At 47.1% G+C, this 19157-nt stretch overlaps 2 protein-coding genes across 4 annotated transcripts; one reads left to right on the top strand and one right to left on the bottom strand.

Moving 5' to 3' along the window:
- Positions 1–4878: 4878 nt before the first annotated feature.
- anapc5 (anaphase promoting complex subunit 5) lies at positions 4879–10535 on the top strand. Of its 2 annotated transcripts, none has more exons than XM_046386669.1 (17): positions 4879–5524; positions 5637–5716; positions 5879–5988; positions 6077–6320; positions 6554–6620; positions 6690–6791; positions 6877–7067; positions 7148–7229; positions 7317–7409; positions 7682–7863; positions 8030–8165; positions 8304–8378; positions 8547–8668; positions 8768–8875; positions 9101–9248; positions 9349–9511; positions 9614–10535. In XM_046386669.1, the coding sequence occupies exons 1-17, from the start codon at positions 5327–5329 to the stop codon at positions 9826–9828; spliced, it is 2316 nt and encodes a 771-aa protein (XP_046242625.1). In that variant the 5' UTR covers positions 4879–5326; the 3' UTR covers positions 9829–10535. The 2 variants fall into 2 exon arrangements, with proteins under 2 accessions (XP_046242625.1, XP_046242624.1); XM_046386668.1 differs by having other exon boundaries at positions 9611–10535.
- Positions 10536–11560: 1025 nt separating this feature from the next.
- ggt1a (gamma-glutamyltransferase 1a) lies at positions 11561–17608 on the bottom strand. Of its 2 annotated transcripts, none has more exons than XM_046386671.1 (12): positions 17095–17608; positions 16879–17009; positions 16706–16795; positions 16201–16393; positions 15808–15968; positions 15529–15678; positions 14963–15099; positions 14582–14769; positions 14336–14463; positions 13483–13609; positions 13294–13450; positions 11561–12583 (listed from the first exon to the last, which is right to left on the bottom strand). In XM_046386671.1, the coding sequence occupies exons 1-12, from the start codon at positions 17265–17267 to the stop codon at positions 12437–12439; spliced, it is 1782 nt and encodes a 593-aa protein (XP_046242627.1). In that variant the 5' UTR covers positions 17268–17608; the 3' UTR covers positions 11561–12436. The 2 variants fall into 2 exon arrangements, with proteins under 2 accessions (XP_046242627.1, XP_046242626.1); XM_046386670.1 differs by having other exon boundaries at positions 13294–13407; positions 13497–13609.
- Between the last annotated feature and the right edge of the window lie 1549 nt (positions 17609–19157).

Raw genomic sequence — 19157 nt, 5'->3', positions numbered from 1 at the left:
TAATGACGTCTCATTGTAAACACACAGACAGCTTTGCAGCTCTAACAGCTTCCACTCTTCTGTGAAGGCTTTCCACAACATGTTGGAGTGTTTCTGTGGGAATTTGTGCCCATTCATGCAGTAGAGCATTTGTGAGGTCACACACTGATGTTGGACCAAAAGGCCTGGCTCACAATCTCCGTTCCAGTTCATCCCAAAGGTGTTGGATGGGGTTGAGGTCAGGGCTCTGTGTGGGCCAGTCAAGTTCTTCCACACCAAACTCATCCAACCATGTCTTTATGGAGCTTTGCTTTGTGCACTGGGGCACAGTCATGCTGGAATAGAAAAGGGCCTTCAACAAACTGTTGCCACAAAGTTGGAAGCACAGCATAACTATGATGTCTGGAGTAGCCCAAGTGTTGAAAACTTTCATATTGTAGTCAGGCCTTTTGGTTTATGGGTCTGTCACGAACAGCAGCAACAGTTTCAAGATATTTTTGTGGTATAAAAACACCACCCACTCACCCACACACACGCCAATACACAAACAAGTGCAAATAAACAAGCTCAGCAAACATTTCCCAGCGAAGAAAATCCACAAACACACACAAACAACTGACATGTTCCTCTCTGTGGACGTCTGTGGTGGTGAAACAGGCCCAGATGTCTTCATGTCATGTCCTGTGATGCTCACAGTTCTGCCTCTAGGGGCAGCTGAGGACGCGTTCGAGGTCCTCTCAGACAGACCGAGTCCCTGCCATGAGGCTCAAAGGGGCAGCTCTGTGCGTCCTCTCACCTGAGCTCAGTCAGCTTTGGGCCGTTTTCATTCTTCTCTGGGTTTTGGTTGGATGTAAAACAGCAACAACATGATGGAAACCCGCTGAGATGTAAAACGAGTGTCAACGTTCGCAGAAGAAGAAGGAATGAAGAAGCTGATGAATGCTGAGATGGTCTTATTTTCCCCACTGCACATATGCTATCAAGCACAGTTATACAAATATTCACTCGAGAGTCCGAGGAATGTATTTTCATTCGCTCTCCTCGATGTGTCATTAACGTACAAGTAAAACACCCTGAGGGAGTCACGGAGGGCACGACCAGCTCTCAGATGAGAGAAAGGAGAGAACGTTGCAATAAAACCAAAGTAAATCCCTCTGATGCCATTTGGCACACGGTTGCTTGATAAACCTCAGGCTGGATATTAAAAATCTCAGATGGGCCGTCCAACTGACAACTTAATCCATTTAGAGCCAGCGAGCGAAGCAGCAGGAAGCTGACTCAGGGTCAGCGTACAGCGAGGTCTGTCATTTCTCACACGAGGCACAACAAGTTTATCTCCGGTGATCTATTCCAACGAGCTGAAGAGTCGGAAACCAGCGGGGAGGCAGAGAGGGGAAATACATTTTGATATCACAATGATTAAAAGGTGTCACAACGTGAAACAGGCCGGAGTCGCACGAGCACCTCAAAACGTGTGCTGCCGTTCTCGAGGAAAAGCCTGCCAGGGCATCGCTGACTTGATGCGAGAATACGTTATGTAAAATAATCCAACTGTGAAGGGTAGAGGAAATGACCTTCTGAAAACAGAGCGGTTCAATATGTTAATTAGCAAGGCCACGTTCACAGGCGGCGCGAGATTGGCTGGGGGCACGGCGGCCGCACTGACTTCCTTATGAACGTCCCCAGACAAAAGGCAGGAGGGAATTCAGTTCAGATGGAAGACAGTGAAGTGGCCGTGTTTTATAACATAAAGAAGTTCACTCGACTTTAATGAAGAGAGGAAAGCGATGCAGAAGCTGCTGACAAGCCCTGGAAGAGGACTGAGCTTCACACGGGAAGTTCCAGAGCTAAACTACCTGCTGCTTCGACAGAACTCACCTTTAACAGGTGAGGTGTAGCAGCTTGGTACACAGTGTGAAGGGGTCCCTCACGCTGCACTTAGCCCACTGCTAGCTGTGCTAGCCTCAGGCTGCGAAAGCTGTCACGCTGGAACAATCCCGACTCTGGACTCTGGAGTCAGGACTCAGCCCTTGTTGGCCCCGAGTCCGCAGGTTCATCCAGCTGACGTATCTTAAGATGGCCGACAAGTCGCCACTTCACTGCACTAACGTGAAGCCAGAATATCCCGAATACGAGTTCCAGCTGGTACTTAACCCAAATCTAGCAGGAGCGCAGCTCGCTTCGCTAAGCTAAACCCTGGAGAACAGTGTGTGTGTGTGTGTGTGTGTGTGTGTGTGTGGGCTGTCTCGTGGTCAGCTCTTAGCCCAGGGTGAGAATATACAGGGTGAAAAACTCACAGGAATGTACAAACGTACCCTCACATCCGTTTACACTTTGTTTTGTGTGCTGTGTGAGCTTCAGGTGCTTGCAGCCTGATCATGTCTGGCGTTTCAACCCGCTTCCTGTCTACATGCTAAGCTAAGCTATCCAGCTGCTGGAGGCAGATTCGTATTCAAGGTGTTGTCACGAGGGGGGTGTCGGTCCTCTCATCTGACTCTCAGGAAAAAATCTGCACATTTTTCCAAAAGGTTGAGCCATTTCTGTGAAGAAAATCTGGAAAAACCACTGGAGAAAAGTGTGTGTGTGTTGACGTGCCAGCTGCTAACCAAACCAAATTACCACTCCAACTGTGTCTTTTATACAGTAGTATCTGTTTCTGCATCTGTATTTTAATGATCTTAAAGACTTGTTTCCATCCAGGGAAGAAACTTAAGAAACCGAACATCCTGGATCAGAAGTAAAGTGACAGTTAATGACGATAAAATGTAAAACTGTGACTTCTCAGAAGGGATGGCCTAATGTTTGGATGGACAGACAGAGAGATAGATATTATATTATATATTGTTATTATTTTTCACTAAACCTGGATGACAGTAATATGACAGTTTCTCAGGCTCACGAGGCGCACGACACGACACGTTTGTTTGCTGATCCTCTGAATATCAAATCCTGCTCTCCTGCAGTTGGTTGTGTTGGCTGACAATGACTCACGCATTGACACAAGCATTTACAGTCAATTGATTCAAGCTTTTCAAAAATATCCACTCTGACAGGTGCCATCGTGCACCGTCGACTGACTTCACCTCAGCCACGAACAGAGAGGGCGGGTGAGGAGGGGGGAGGATGGGGCAGGAGTGGGCCACATTGTTTGTACTGTCTCCCTCCCTGTCACATTTTGGACCACTTCGTGTGAGCCGCTGGGTCAACACTGCCACCTTCTGGATGAATGCGGCAACAGTCGCTTTAGTCCTGTTTAATCCTGCGTCCCCCTGAAGTACACCGTTCCCACACGGCCTGGTCTCATTCCCACACTTCCTGTTCCAGCCCTGAACCGATAAGGAACAGCGGTTTTACATAAATCCGCTCTGATCAGGATTTCTGGGGCCGATCATCAATCACCCATCAACATGTTGTTACATACTTTATCATCACCTCGGCTTGTTATTAGTGCCACATCAAAACACTGTGGAAATGCTGAGGAAATAAAGAAGTGAGGGAGACCTTTACTGCTCCAGGATCGTCTCAGTGCTTTGATGGTGTCTGTTTCACCTTCTCATAGTAAAACCTTTGGACAGACGGGGTTTGGGTGACATGTCGGTGGTACCACAGGATTGCCCCGTCGGTCATCCTGGGAGAACGTCTCCAGAGGACCTCGATGTAACTGACACCAGACAAAAGATGAGACGTTGCGGTGAGCTGAGTGGAGTCAATCGGGTCTGAACAGAACACAACACTGCTGAGGTTCAGGGATCGGTTCTCACAGGGACCACGATGAGCGAGAGCGTCTCTGCCTGCCGTTAACCTCCAGGCTGGCACTTTATACCTCGACAGATGTTCCAGAGATCTTCACGAGGCTGGTTTTTATCCACAGAGACACCAGAGATCCTCCTCAGAGTTACAGGACTCATCTGAGTAAGAGGAGGAGAGATTAGCAGAATAAACAAGAAAAGGAGAGAGACAGCAGAGCAACAAAACCTGTTTACACTGAGCTTTCACAAAATTACGCTTTTCTGTACTCTGGACTATTAATTAACTGTTTCAACTGGCAGCCTTTCATTCTTCAAACTGACTGAGATTTAATTTTGACATGTTTCTAGATAATTACTCACCTAACAGAAATACATGATCACAGTGGCTGTGCTGATAATAGTGATTATATCTGATAAGTCCTAAAATATTCACAAACTGTTTAGCATCCGTTTCACTCTTAGTCCCACTTTCACCAGAAGCTTCATGATTTGTTAAATCCTGTAACTATTATTACATTCCAGTCTTTGGCTTGTTAAAAGTCACTGGACGTTTTGGGCCATCTTGTGTCTTGCCATCTTGAAGACTCGTAGCGCTGCTGGCTGCCTGGAGAGCTTCTTAATCTCTAATGCTGAATATGATGAGGGAAGACACTCCGAGTCCCCCACACAACAGCATCGTGTCACCACTGCTGGAAACAAAGCGTGCACAAAGATTTAGTTACAGGCTCTGACCGCTGGGGGGCAGTGTGCGTCCCTAAGTAGTTTAGTAAGTTTGCTCCTCTTTTTACTTCCCGCTGCATCCAGCCACCAGGGGGCGGTGCAGACGTTCTGGCTTCACTTTAGGGGAGCTCTCATGTCGTCTATCTTTATGTACAGACTTCAGTCCACACCAATGACCGTATTCATCCACTCTGCTGAGCTGACTAACAACCAGGGAAAAAGAACAACACGGAAATCCGAGTTGACAGTTCAGTTGGATATCAGGCTAACCAAAACCCTGGATGGAGATTGAGAGTTAGTTCCGGTGAGCACTTTCAAAATAATTATTTCCTGCGACAGTCGAGACAGATCTGTAACCGCTTCCGGTAAAAAATGAAGGCGCACTGTTTCTGTAGTTGAATTGTGCTCGTGATGTTCTACTCCACACAAACTGTCCCACAGTATACATAGTCGAAAATCGTAGCTTCGACACGTTTATTATCGTGATTTTGTCTGTCGTGTTTTTGTCCCGGTGTAGTGTCACACTTGCCAATAAAGTTTCTTTTTTAAAAAAAAAAAATGCATCGCTTTATGATGACGTATTTTTAGGGGGACGGACGAAGGGAGGGCGGTTTGAATGCAAAAAGGCAAACATGGTTAAAGTAAGTCGAATTAACTGATATGACCGAAGCGAGTGTTCACCGCCGGTAAGGCTCGTTATCAGCTGCTAGCGGAGGCCGACGGTCGATGTGTTGGTGCGTTTTTCACGGGACTTCGCTGACGTTAAACACGCTTGGTACGTTAGCTAGCTAGCCGCTTGCCGTTAACTTTTCCCTCTGCTAAATGGTGTCCGGGTACCACAAAGTTTCGTCCCCGTAGCCTGGCGTAACGCATTTAAAATGGCGAGTGTGCATGAAAGTTTGTATTTCAACCCTATGATGACGAACGGAGTCGTCCATGCTAACGTGTTCGGCATCAAAGACTGGGTGACTCCGTATAAAATCTCCGTCCTGGCGCTGCTGTACGAGATGACGGCGTCCAAGATCACACTGCCGGAGAGAAGACGACTTAACAAGCTCATCCTCCCCCTGCAGCAGGTCGGTTTTAGTCAGTCAGTCGTGTTTCACACCGCCGTGTTGAAGCAGCTGTTTGATTGATGTACCTGCTGTCTGTCTGTCTGTCTGTCTGTCTGTCTGTTGGGGTTGTCAGGGTCCAGACTTGACTCTCGGCCAGTTCCTGAAGACTGTGGAGGAGTGCTGCCCTCAGACTGCCTATGCTGTCAAACTCAGGTGCTTCAGTTTGAAACGCTGTCACTTTATTTCTTTATTCCGTCTGTAGCCTGCGACCTGGTAGCCACGATAGAAATCAGTAGTACTGCTGATGCTTTCAGGGTCTCCTGAGCTGATTAAACTGTAGTGTAATGGAGGCTGTTGTTTGTTTTTCCTCTGAAGGCTGCATGAAATGGCAGATGGAGAGCTGAAAGACATGGAGTACTTCTTCTCGACTCTTCCTACCCCGTTCACGGCTTTCGATTCGGAGGCCTATAAAACCAGTGTTGTGGGTGAGCAGCACACACGATTTGACGGCTTGTTAAATCTGACTGGAAGTCCTGAGATGTCTGGAACAGTCGTGTCCCGCTTGTTTTCCAGGTCTTTTTATGAGACACATGCTTCTGGCCTACAACAAGCTGTCGTTCAGTCAGGTCTACAAGCTGTACAAGTCCCTGCAGCACTACTACCACAGTCACTACGCCAAGCCTACAGATGGGCAGGTGGGTCTGCCAGCGCTGGTCGCCGATGACTCCGACATGGACCTGACCAGCACTGAGGACACCGTAGGGGACAGGATAGACAAAGAGGAGTTGGACACTCCACTGCATGAGTCGGAGCTCCGGTTAGTGAGGCTGCTCTCAGATAAGTTCATTTGACTGTTTTGGTGAAATTAACTTCCTAACCAGAGGTTTTCTGTTATGTGTTGATTGGTGCACCTTTTACTTTGTGAGGTTTATTCACTGTGTGCATGTCAAAGTCTAAACCCTGACCCTGACAGCTTGGTAATGGACAGACTTTTGTTCTCAGGATGGTTGTTAACAGCGGATTCTCTTCTGTTCTTCTGTCTCGTTGTAGGAAAGACAACACTCCAAGCAGGGGTCCCCTGTCTCAAAAACAAGCAGAATACTTTCTTGCGAGACAGGTGAGTGTTTCAGCCAAAGCTGACGTGAAGTGAACTGCATTCAGACTGAATGTGAACGTCCCTCTGCAGGCGTATCTTCTGAAGAATGACGAGAACAAAGCTCTGAAGCCCACGGCGCTGCAGGAAGAGCTCAACAACATGCTGAAGTTTAATCCAGACTTTGCTGAAGCGGTGAGGCTCATCCACTTACCTCCACTAGTTCAACAGGTCTACCGGAGCTTCCTCATCAGCTCTGCGATATTTACTCTCTCCTCAGCATTACCTAAACTACCTGAACAGCATGAGAGTCCAGGACATCTTCCTCTCCGCTCACAGTCTCTTACATTACTTTGACCGGCTCATCTTGTCCGGAAATGAGGGAAAGAGCAACGGGGACGAGGGCTACGGCCGAAGTCTGCGCTACGCTGCTCTGAACTTGGCGAGCCTGCACTGTCGCTTCGGCCACTAGTGAGTACAGCACCTGGAGGACTGTGAGTGTGTGGACACGTCTCTGCGTGGCTCACATGTTCTCTTTGCTTCTCCTTCAGTCAGCAGGCTGATCTGGCTCTGCAGGAGGCCATCCGCATCGCCCAGGAGTCCAACGATCACGTGTGCTTGCAGCACTGTCTGGTAAAACTGTTTTCCTACTGCTGTGGTTTGATTTCATCATGAGTGTGCTGTAGTTTATTTGTCCCGTGTCTCCGTGTCCCACATCAGAGTTGGCTCTACACGCTGGAGCAGATGAGGGGATCTGACAGCACTGTGTTAACTGAGGATTCAGTGAAAATGGCCGCCCATTTCTGTCTGCCGGTGAGTGCGACACGGACTCTGACATGTCTGTTTTAAAGTGGCTTCTGATCATTTTTACAGTTTCAGCTTGCAAAACTCCTCCTTTTGACCTCAGAATTTCAAACAGCAAATTAAATAAAATCATCTATATTAATTGAGTCCACTGCAGATCACAACACAGTATTTCTTCAACACTGAATTTTTAGAGGCACATGCATAAAAACATTTTTCATTTTACCCTGGGGAACCTAAATATTTAATCTCTGACGTGTTATTTGTCCTCTCTGCTGCAGTATTTGGCATCTCTGGGCATCCAGTCTTTGGTCCAGCAGGGGGCGATGCAGGGTAAGACAGCCCACAAGCTGATGGACGCGTTAAAGGACACGGACATCCTGCACTGGAAGCACAGTCTGTCTGAGCTGATCGAGATCAGCCTGGCTCAGACCACGTCCATATGGAGGATGTATGGCAAGAGGTCAGGCTCTTCAGGCTGCCCTTCTGTTCACGAGCTTCTCCCCACAGCTCAGACGTCCTCTGAGTTTATGCACTCAATAGCAATTCAGACAAACATGAGTGTACAGCTGGGAAGTTTCATAGATAAAGTGCCTGATGGGTCCTTTCTTTTGCCTCCTGTGGTGCAGCACCATGGCTCTGCAGCAGGCCCAGCTGCTTCTCAACATGAGCAGCCTGGAGCCGGTTAACTTCGGGGTCCAGCAGAACAACACCGAGGCGTTCGCTGTGGCGCTCTGCCACCTGGCCGAGCTGCACGCTGAGCAGGTAAACGTGTCTGATTTGGTCTGACTGGCGGCCGCGCGTTCGTTAGTCAGTTGGCCCAACATTTCAGGAGGGTAACAAACATTGATCAGGTCTTCATTTCAACTCTCTTTGTCCCGTGTGTGTCTGCTTGTGTTGCAGGGCTTGTACAGTGCAGTTTCAGAGATTCTCCAGCATCTGAAAGAACAGTTTCCTCCTCACTCACAGCACGCCAAGGTGCGTCCCCTCACCTGTACTGCATCAGTCCCAAGACTGCAGCTTCATACACACTCAGCAGGGGCAACTTACTTCCTTTATTCTGTGATGTGTGATGACTCAGCGTCATTCAAGAGAGAAAATGTATTGATTAATGTTGTTTTTCTTTCAACTAAACATCCGTTTCAGCTGTGGATGCTGTGCGACCTGAAAATTCAGTTTGAGAGGCATATGAACGAAGGGAAATACCATCTGGCAGAGCCACTGGTCACAGCGATCTCTGCCTTAAACAAAACTGAAGGTCTCTACAGGTGAGACTGCAGCTCCGCCCTGAACAGCAGCCATCTCACGTGTGTGTACTGTGTGCTGCAGCTCAAATTGTGTGTGTGTTTGTGTGTGTGCGCCGGCAGGAAAGCTCAAGTGCTGAAGGCTCTGAGCCGCAGCACGGAGGCGTACAGCATCTTACAGCGGCTGCAGGTGCACTGTGAGAAGACTAAGTCCACCGAGTTGGTCATCAGGTGGAGACACACTTCTGTTATTGTCATAATACGATAACCTGAGCGACCATCTCAACTTTGTCTTTCGTTTGTGCCATTAATATTAAAAGTGTAACGGTCACATTATGCATCAACTTTCAGTGCATGAAATGAGGAGGAAATGCACATGAATGCTTTTCCAAAAAAACGTATTTCCAGCAGCACCATTTCCTGTCTGTGTAACTCCCCCGCTGATGTCTCGTGCAGAGTCCTGCTGTCCACCGCTGAGCTCCACTGGGAGTCCTCGGGCTTCTCCACTGCTCTGCCTCTGCTCCTGCAGGCCTTGGCTCTGGCCAAACAGCACCACCTGCAGTCCCTGGCCTCAGAGACCATCCTTCATCTGGTCTTCACTCAGGTCAGCCACAACAGCAGGAAATACTTCACTCAAATGGTGTCACAGCTCCTTTTCTGGTGCAAAATAAAAGCAACAGTGTGCACGGTTCTCCTCTCTGCAGCTGATGTTGGGGGTTCCTGAGCAGGCTCTGAGCGTCCTGCATGAGGCCATCGAGCCTGTCCTGGCCCATGGCTCAGTCATGGACAAAGGCCGAGCCCTGCTGCTGACAGCCTGCTGTCAGATGGCGGTGGCTGGGCGCAGGCCAAACAGGCAAGAACAAGCAGGTAAGAGCCTCGCCCCTCCTGCCGAGCAGCGATCCCTGTCTCATGTTGCCGTGTGGCTCCACAGCCTCCGCTTACACTCTGCTGCTCATGGTCTCCCAGCAGAGTTGGTGCTTTTGGCTGTTGACACGGTAAAGGAGGCCGCAGCTTATTTTTTGAAGCTGAACTGTAAAGAGCGGCTGCGGGACGTCCACTACCTGCAGGCTCAGCTGCACCACTTGCTGGGACAAACATCGCAGTGCCACAAAAGTGCCATGCTGTTCAGGCTGCTGGACCAGGAGCTGCAGTCCCCAGCACCGACCGTCTCCATGCGGCTCTGACAGCAGGCTGGAGTCATGTGGACACGACGCCTCCTCCGAGTGCTGAGTCACTGCTGCTTGCCACTAGATGGCGGTGAAGATCTGTCCTGCTCTGTTAACACTGAAGCATGAGAGCTACCAGATAATAAAGGGTCATTTGTCTCGTTCGCTTGTGGTCAGGCACAGGTTAGAATGATGGCCGGATGATAAAAATAACATGAGGTTTAACAGGCTCCACCACAGCACAGCACAGCACAGGTGCACCAGACAGGTACAACATGCCAGCAGACAGTGTGGGAGAAACGTCCAGAGTTTATCAGGAGCCGTCGCAGCCGAGCTGATTTACCTGCCGCGTTTTGATGAATGAGGGTAATATCACAGTTAGCTACAAGACGAATGTGTTGCAGCGGCCCGGATGATTCATGCGCCACCAGGAGAATACTGATGAAGCCGGGATCCGGAGGGGGAGACTGTGAATCACATTTATAATGCAATAGACCCACGATGACACCACGGCAGATACTGTATCTGTATTCCACTTACACGATTTGTGAGAACAATTTGAGCTGATAACGTTACATTAAAGTGTCGTGACGGGCCTGCGATCCATTACCCGCTGCACGTCTTCAAGAAAACAAACGACTGGTTTCATCATAGTCTCAGTTAAGCTGACACAAGTGTGGGAATAATTGTGAGAGGAATTTATTAAAAAGTTTGAATGTCTCTGAGGTACCCTGTGGTTGTGCTCTTTAAAGCTCACACTTTGAGGCTGTGAGCGCCTCTGCGGCGGGGAGTCGTTTGACAGGACTCTTCGTTCACCACATAAAGACATCTCAGTGCTGCTCAGTAAAAGCAGGTCATGTAAAAAATAATCATCTGCACTCACAAGCGACATGAAGTATTAACATGTTTGTCCTGATTACGACCAGGGGTGGACTCAGGCTGTTGCAGGGGCCAAAATTGTAAAAAAAGGGCCCCAGCACACAGAAAGTCATGATGTCTTCAATGAAAGGCTCTGGTTATGATTGAAGTAGTTTTATTATATGACTGTATGGCTGTTATAACTACTACACCTGTGTAATAAAACACACAGTGAGCCTTTAACTCGTTAACTATTTGGGTGCACATGAAGGACAGCCTGTGTGGCACTGCATCACACTTTGTCTGCCTACCTGACATGCATCCAGGAAGTCCACCAGTGTCCAGGGTCTGGAGGTCGGTTCATGCTTTTACCCAAACAGTCTTAGTGCTGCAGAGCGATTTGCATTTCTACCATGAGGGATGTTAAAGCTCTCTCTGTCCCCGTCATATGAAAGAAGTAACCAAAAAGATTTTGAAGTTTTTACCCAAAGGCAGCAAGTCTTTTCTCGTCATTTGCTGGATTCTCATTTGCTCCAAAGCACGCTTGAGTGGAGACATTTACTGAATGTCGATTGAAACTCAGTGGACAGTGAAAGTAAAGTGGACTCGGTCTCTTCAGGGGGTCCTGAGTCTGGCACAGGTCTGTTTACTACCTTTAGCTGTAGTTGAACCTCAGTGTTTACTGCGTATGTGTTAGTACTTAAACAGTGAGGCGATTAAAAGGTCAGGTAAACGCTGAGATGTGCAAAGATTACGAGTTGTCATTAGTCAGATCTAGAATTTTCATTTCTGCATGAACTACTCCTTTAAGAAGGAGTGGGAAACATGAAAATAAGCAATTTAGGTACATGAAAGAAAGTTTCCTCCAAACCCCAACACATGAGGTTCTGATTAACACCAAACACAAACTGAAAGAAAAGATAAGATATTGTGATTTTGTGCCTTATATTCTATTACAGAAAGAGCACAGAAATACCCAGAGGGTCCATATGGTAAAATATAACATCTTTGTTTAAAATGTTTAATAACAAGCATGGCAACAAACATGGCATAAGAACAATGCATGTTTTAGAAAAATATATCTGCAAATGTATTTTCCAGGATACACTATACATTCACTTGACCTCTACTCGGTATTAAACATTTACAGTTCAGAAGTAATAGTTTCAATAGAGAGTCACGGTAGAAAACAACACAGTCTGCTGACTCATGTTCACTTCAGGATCAACTTCCATCAGCAGAAAGATGAAGGCAAACAACCTGAGGTGTCCTTTTTGTTCGACTGGTGTACCTGCATGCTTGTCCACTGGTTTCTGACTGATGGTTTGACACGAAACCCCCTCACCCCCAAACCCTCTTCAGACAAAATGTCCAGTTATTCACAATAGTTTTCTGCTTAGACAATGAAAGAAATACTACATGGACAACCTACAGCTAATCAGATCATTACTAACACACGGTGATGAAACCTAAGAACATTTCTTATTATGACGTTTATTGATTCTTAGTTGTTTTTAATGTGTTGTGTTCTGTGTCTTACAGAAAGCGTTTTGGGCGAATAATGCCCAGACAGAAAGTCGTAACTGAGTAAAAGAGGTTTTGTAATGGAGGCATTTTCCATGATTGAGTAAAAGAAGATCATCACGAGCCCTGGCTGTGTCTCCTTAGCTTAAGCACTGCTCGAGTCTTCAGTGTTTTGTCTGTCCAAGCGTCTTTGAGGAGGAGACCGTCCAGTCCGAGTGCAGGAGGGTAGGACCTCGAGTCGCGGTCAGTATCCTGCAGGATAACCTCCTTTCCTGGGGTCGGACTCTGCGCAGAGGTGCTCGCCCTGCCGCACCACCGCCTGGACCACCGAGTCCGGAGTCCGCAGCAGCTGTGTGACGTGGTTCTTCTGGACCAGACCCTCCAGGACACTCTGCCACGGTATCATCAGTACACGTTAGGGCCAGTATCCGGTACAGTATTATTTACACGCATCAACCACGTAAAATGTGTCAGAGTCCCTGCTCATGATGAAGGAGAATTCATTTTATTCAATCAAGTTTATAAAAAACTGTAAATAGTTCTCTTACTGTGTTAAAAACATTAATGTGAAGCTCAGTTCTGAGGCAGGTTTATCCACCAAGCCTAAAATGTCCACATTAAGTGTCCCCACAGGATGAAAGCTAATGTCCTTGGTGTTCCCCTGATTGTTGTTCAGGCACCAACCTGAGCTGGATGTTTTTCTGCCGTTTTTCATGAAATATCAGCAGCTTTTGGAGAGACTGTCATCAAATTTGAATCAGACATTCACGTCCCCTGCGGGATGAACTCTAATAACTGTGGTGGTTCCACAGTTTTTCAAGTTCACATCACTGATTACAAGAACAACAGAACTATTTACAGAAAAAGTTCTTTTGCTAAACTTGAATGAATAAACTTCAGTCAGCTAACCAATGAGGACGTTCCCTCTTCACATGCTGGACATAAACACATTTTACCGTCCTGGACTGCACTTGTAAATTATCTGCACCAGCTGCTCGTTTCAGCCAAACTCTTGCATTACATTAGCAAATGAATATTCAGTCTGGCAACTGAAAGGGATATGATTTTGCACTGTGAGTCTCCGTGTGTTGTGTGACCCACCTTTTCAAAGCCCTGCTCCACCACGGTCATGTTTGGGTTGAGCTGATTGTGAACCCGTGGCTCTGTCACAGCTTTCTTTAGGTCATAGTTGAAGAACAAGGAGTTCAGGATGACCTGTTTTAGCCAGGAAAAAAGAAAAAGACTGTCAGATAACCGACTGACTGAGTGTGCCTACAGGATGGAGATGACTGAATCAGACTTACTAAGGCAGTGGCTGTGGTGATTTTTGTGCCGCCGGACGCTCCTACAACCATTTTCACTCTGTTTTCTTTGTCAAAGATGATAGTAGGACACATGGAAGACAGCGGCCTTTTGCCTGCACATAAACAGATAAACAGAACGTGGCTTCAACTGCTGGACTGACTGTTTACCACATGTCGAATTCCTTCAAACAAATAGGGGGCAGCATATCACCAGAAAGTTAGGGTGTGCACCCTTATCATAAGAAACAAGGAAATGCACAATTCTTTCCTTCTTTGAACAAACAGCAAGCAAACATATTAACACTGTCAGTAATGTTAGCTACCTTTTCAAGGTGATTATCCACTACCCAGTTAATATGCTTATCTTACCCGAAACTGTGATCTTTCCCCAACCCCAACGCAGTAGTTTCAGTGCCCAGACCTAACCAGAGCTAAAGTCGTACACACAGGTACACGGAGGTATTTACAAGACAGGACAAGCCAAGGCTAGTTAGCATGCTAACTTGAGTAGATATCTCTGCAACACCTTTGACATAAAAACTGCCCTTTCTTGATCTTCTATTGATAATTTCAGTTAATTTTTGAATGTTTCAAACTAAAATTCTACATATTGCTTCTTTATTTTGACATGTATTTAAAATGTCAGTAATCAGACCAAAGTTCAGCAGTGAGCCACGCTGAGCGGTTGGCTAGCAGCTGTTTGAGAGCTAAAGCTAACAGAGTTCATAGTAAAAGTAAAAGACTGGTGAAAACATCATCCGCACTAGAAAAAGGATGAAGAGACATCCTGAGGAAACAAGGGGCTTCATTTCATGTCTGATAATTCAGTCCAGCCACACCTGGTTGAATGAAATTGTTGGGTGAAGGGGGTATTCCAAATCCATTGGTCATGTGCGGAGAGCTGAAGTCATCCATTTCATCATTAAAAATTATTCCGGTCGATCGAGACATGACTTTGGAACCAAAGCTGTGGAAATAAAACAAAGTCACAGATCATAATCATCAATTCATTCATTTTCTCTTAGACCGGCAGGTTCAGGAAACGTACGAAGTTTGTTGTCATATTTTTATTTTAAGCTTCTTACTACAGATTGATGGTGCTGGTGGCCGCCACAGCGCTTCCATCCTCAGCAATGACGGAAAGGTGAGCTGTCCCGTGGTTGTCCGGGACAAAATAGTCGGGCTCGTAGTAGCTGTCTGGATGGGTGGTGTCATCTGTAATTTTGCTCCTTATGCCATCAGCAAAGTAGTCTGAGGTCATGTTTTGGATGAGCTGAGGAGAACAAAACAGGTGAGTCATGACAGCTATCGATGGTAAACCATAGCAGATCACCTGCTGGTGACAGAGGCTGAATTTTCAAAAATCTGCTGCCCTTCAGCAATGCATTTTAGTGGACAACAGGAAATAAACCAAGCTAGTAAAATAAAGGTCTAATGATGGTAATGATAACAAAATGAAGTGTTACATCTGTAATATTGAGATAACGTGGGTCTCCAAGTCTGCTCCTCTTGGCATAAGCAAAACGAAAAGCCTCTACGATGCGATGGTACGTCAGAGTCTTTTTCTCTGCTGTGGAGACGCTCGTGTCTGTGAAGTTGTACCCTGCAAAATATCCACAGGAAAAACGTGGCTGGAGTAAATGAAGGATTACCGTTTCTCGGCCTAATCAGGTAATGAGTCCTCTCCATCATTGTGCTAAAAGCCCAGTGTAGCCAGTGGCAGGTCATTAAACTGTAAACTCTCAATTTGAATAATGACACAAACCCTTCATGTTCCTCCAGATTCATACATGAGCACATTAAACCTTATTCTTCATTTGAAATTAATGATGCCTCTTTTTATTTAAAGCATGACTAAACAGAGCAGATGGAGAGGGGGGGCTGATGGCAAATTAAATTTGGCGAGCAGGATGCATTCGCAGCTCTGTTTTCTGCCTCCAGAGCAGGCGGAGAAACATTCCGGGGACGACCTGAGGAAACCTGACATCCTTTCTTCTGCGTGGCTGCACAAGCACTCGGCCAACCCGCTCACCATCCACTATGTTGAGTATGAGTGCCAGCACAGGGCCACTGGAGGGGGCGTCTGGAACATGCATGGTGTATTCCCCAACGTTCAGCCTCAGAGGGTTCTCGTTCAGCACAGGCTGGTACTCCAGCAGATCGTCCAGGGTGATGATGCCACCTGGAATGGGCGCACAAGTACCAGAGCCAATTTAAAAGCAGGGAAAATTAATGACTGTGGCGCTTCCAGTCTGAGATCCGAGTTCATTACTGATGCACCCCAACACCTACAAAGAAAGCAGTACCAGACCTGCCGCCTGGATGTCCTCGACGATGCTCTGTGCCATTGACCCGTTATAAAACACGTCAGGCCCTTCTTCTGCTATTCTTTGGTATGTGTCGGCCAGCTTTGGAAACCTAACAATGTCGTTTTCCTTCAGGATGTTTCTTTGAGAATCACAAAACACCTCACTGGAAGATGATAAGAAATGAAAAAGACGAAAACTAGTTAAGTGTGGAAGTTGTTAAATCTATAGGCATTGAAAGCTAATTCTGTATGAGCAAAATGTCTGGTTTTGGCATCTCCGGGTGGCAGAATAAAATAATTTAATAATAATTAAATAATTGATTTTAGGACTGAATCCCAGTCCTAAAATCAGAAAAAGCTGCAGAGTTATTGAAGCCTTTCATTCTCCGCCCTTACCACATGTTGGCGTCTCTCTGAATGGAATCTTTGCTCTTGAGGATGGCATGAGCCAAAGCTTTACCAATTGGGAATCCATCACGAGCCAAAGCGATGCTGGGCGCAAACAGGTCCTTCCATGGCAGCCTGCCATGCCTCTTGTGTGCCATCTCATAACCACGGATCTCCCCAGGAATGGCTATAGACAGTCCACCTGTCACGCACAAACAGCAATACTGCTCTTCTGAGTTTCTGTCAGCAGTATGAGTGAAGGACCAGCATAGTGGAGAACCAAATAACATGAGACGCATGACGCACATACAGATTTAGTGTCATATTTCTGTGTAACCAGCAGCAGGCACAAAGGGAGATACAGAAAGGTTGTTCAGGATGATGGGACATCCAAGAGGAGCTGGATGGATAGATTTGAGACTAGAATATTTATCCTGCCTAAATCCCTCTACCACCGATACGACATTACAGAGTCATGCTACAGCTTTCCAGACCACAGATGCACAGCGCGTACCTGTACGAGAGAGCTTGGTGTTGTTGCCAAACATGTCTTCAGTGGCGTTCATGGGCGCCGTCTCCCTCGCATCGATGGTTTCCACCCTCCCTGTTGAGCAGAAAATGCAGACATGTTGGTGTTTGTGTTTTTCTCTCAGTTGGAGGAAGCCGGAAGGTGTGACACTCACTCACCCGTGGAAGCGTTATAGATGACAAAGAAGAGCCCCCCTCCGATGCCCATGCTGTGTGCGTTCAGAAGGCCAACGCATAGCAAGGCAGCGATGGACGCATCAACGGCTGAACCGTTTTTCTTCAGGATGTCCCTGGAAACACCAGCATACACACACGTATGTCACATTACCACAGCACGTCACATCTGGGAGAACAAGAGCACGAGTGTCCTCCTACCTCCCCACTTCTGAACATTTCCCAGCGTCAGCAGCCACGGCAGCCTTTGAGTAGAAGTGATCCAAGGGGGCAGGCGGGTTTTTCTTCCCCAGTCCCATGAACACCCCCAGGAACAGGCTCACTGCAGCCACCAGAAGGACCACCAGACCAGCAATCAGGGACTTCCCAACCATTTTCCTGTGGAAGTCAGACAAGATCCTTCAGCTCAGGAACAAGTGCCTTCTCCTCCAGACATCCTCGAGAAGGTTCACTCACCTTTGCTCTAACGCACACACAGACAAAAAGGAGACGGAGGCAGGGCCTTTCAGCCCACTGTCGGTGTGTGTCAGTGGTATTGCCAAGGTGTTTAGTTTGAGCAGCTTCAGTCAGTGGTGGGGGAACGTGATGTGTCATCTTTGGCATTCAGGTGTGACACTGTCATGCTGATGACCACTGGTTTCTGGATAATAAGCATGTGGCTCATTTGTACTTGTTTTTGACAAACACAGGCAGAAAAACAGACCGAGAGAGACGAAGACACACTGGACAGCTGGAGGGTGGAACATCCTTGTCTGTTCGAGCAACATTAGCAACGATGCGCATTCGGCTCTACGCAAAAATCTGGATGTGTTGTGGTTCAATATATCATTTTTTCCTTATCAAATGAAGGAAATGGAGTGAAACTCTTGAGGCTTTACTCCTCTGTTTACTCCAACATCAATCTGGGAGGCTTGCTGAATTGTAGGTGATCTGTTTACTGATGCAGCTCAGACTCTGGGCTCGGTGCGACTGGCTCAGTTGGCAGCGTTGCCTCGCTCAGTAGTTGTGTCACAGTCTGTCTGGCTTATTCTGCAGGCTGATTGAGATGCCTGAACCCTCACTTGGCAGTGCGGGTCCAGGCTGGGAGCATCACTGACAGGAGCTTCTCAACAGCAAATACCCTTCTGTGGTACCTCAGCTAATCCAGCGTGCACTCCTGTTGCTGGGCCACACTGATAAAACGCTGCCAAAGAAGCCTGTGGGCCGCCGCTGTTGTGATTGTGTTCAAATCGAATCACTGCTATCTTGTTGTGGATCTCCCAGGTTCAGAGCAGCCCCAAGGATGGGAGTTTATTTAATAGACAGAGCTGATTTATAGCGGAAGAGGACGATTATATGTCTGTTTGTTGCAGATCACAAAAGCCTTCCTTCAGCCTTTTGTGCACATGTCATTGTCACAGGATGGGGGGCCTTGTGGTATAAACAAACACTCCTAACAACCAGCTTGTTTTCGCAACATTAAACGTGAAGGCTGCTGTGTGTCTTTGTACTCAGCAGCAAATCAAGTCACGCTCTGTTGTTGTTCAGGTGAGACGCAGCCTGCAAGAACACCGACAGCAGAGAGACGGAGGTGATGTCACGTGTTGTCATGTGATGACAGACTCTGTGCTATGTGCTGCTATTTTGAGTTGGAAACACTTCTGCCTCTGCAGTGATGGACATGTGTGTTTTGATGATTGGTCTGGATGTACCAGAGGCTCCTAAATGTTGTTTTAGTTGTGACCTTTTAAAATGCAGGAGGTTTGCAAGTTACTGCAACATAGTCGATGGCTGAGAAGAGGCACAAAGTAAAGGAGAGAGATGCAGTCGTTCCCCAGCAGCACTGGTGGACCCAAAGGGGGCCGGCGGGGCGTCGGGCACCACAGGGGCAAACATCTATATTACACAACAACTGTTTGCACAGACTTGAGTAGCCTGAGTCTCTCTCTGATATGTTAACTGAACTTCATCAGTTAACGAACAGCGTCGAGCCTCACCTCTGTAAAAAATGGCTAATTCATCAGTGCTGCTCAGAGCGTCAAAGCTCTGACAACACAAATCAGCAGCATGTGGATGATGTATCAAATTAAGGGCACCAGATAATCACAAATACAACCTCAAGGAAAACATGCAACAGGCTGAGACCAGGGAGGAAAAGAGTGCAGCCAGGGTGAATAAAATGAGAGAGCATCAGCCATCCTGCTCCAAGAAACAAATGTAAGACCGAATCACACCAGAAAATAAGGCCAAATCATCACCAACCTCTGATACGACTGAATCCAAAT

Source organism: Scatophagus argus, chromosome 4 (genome assembly GCF_020382885.2).
Source record: "Scatophagus argus isolate fScaArg1 chromosome 4, fScaArg1.pri, whole genome shotgun sequence".
NCBI lineage: Eukaryota > Metazoa > Chordata > Actinopteri > Scatophagidae > Scatophagus > Scatophagus argus.
The sequence above is the reverse complement of the archived record's forward strand: the minus strand, read 5'-3'. Positions and strand labels throughout refer to the sequence as shown.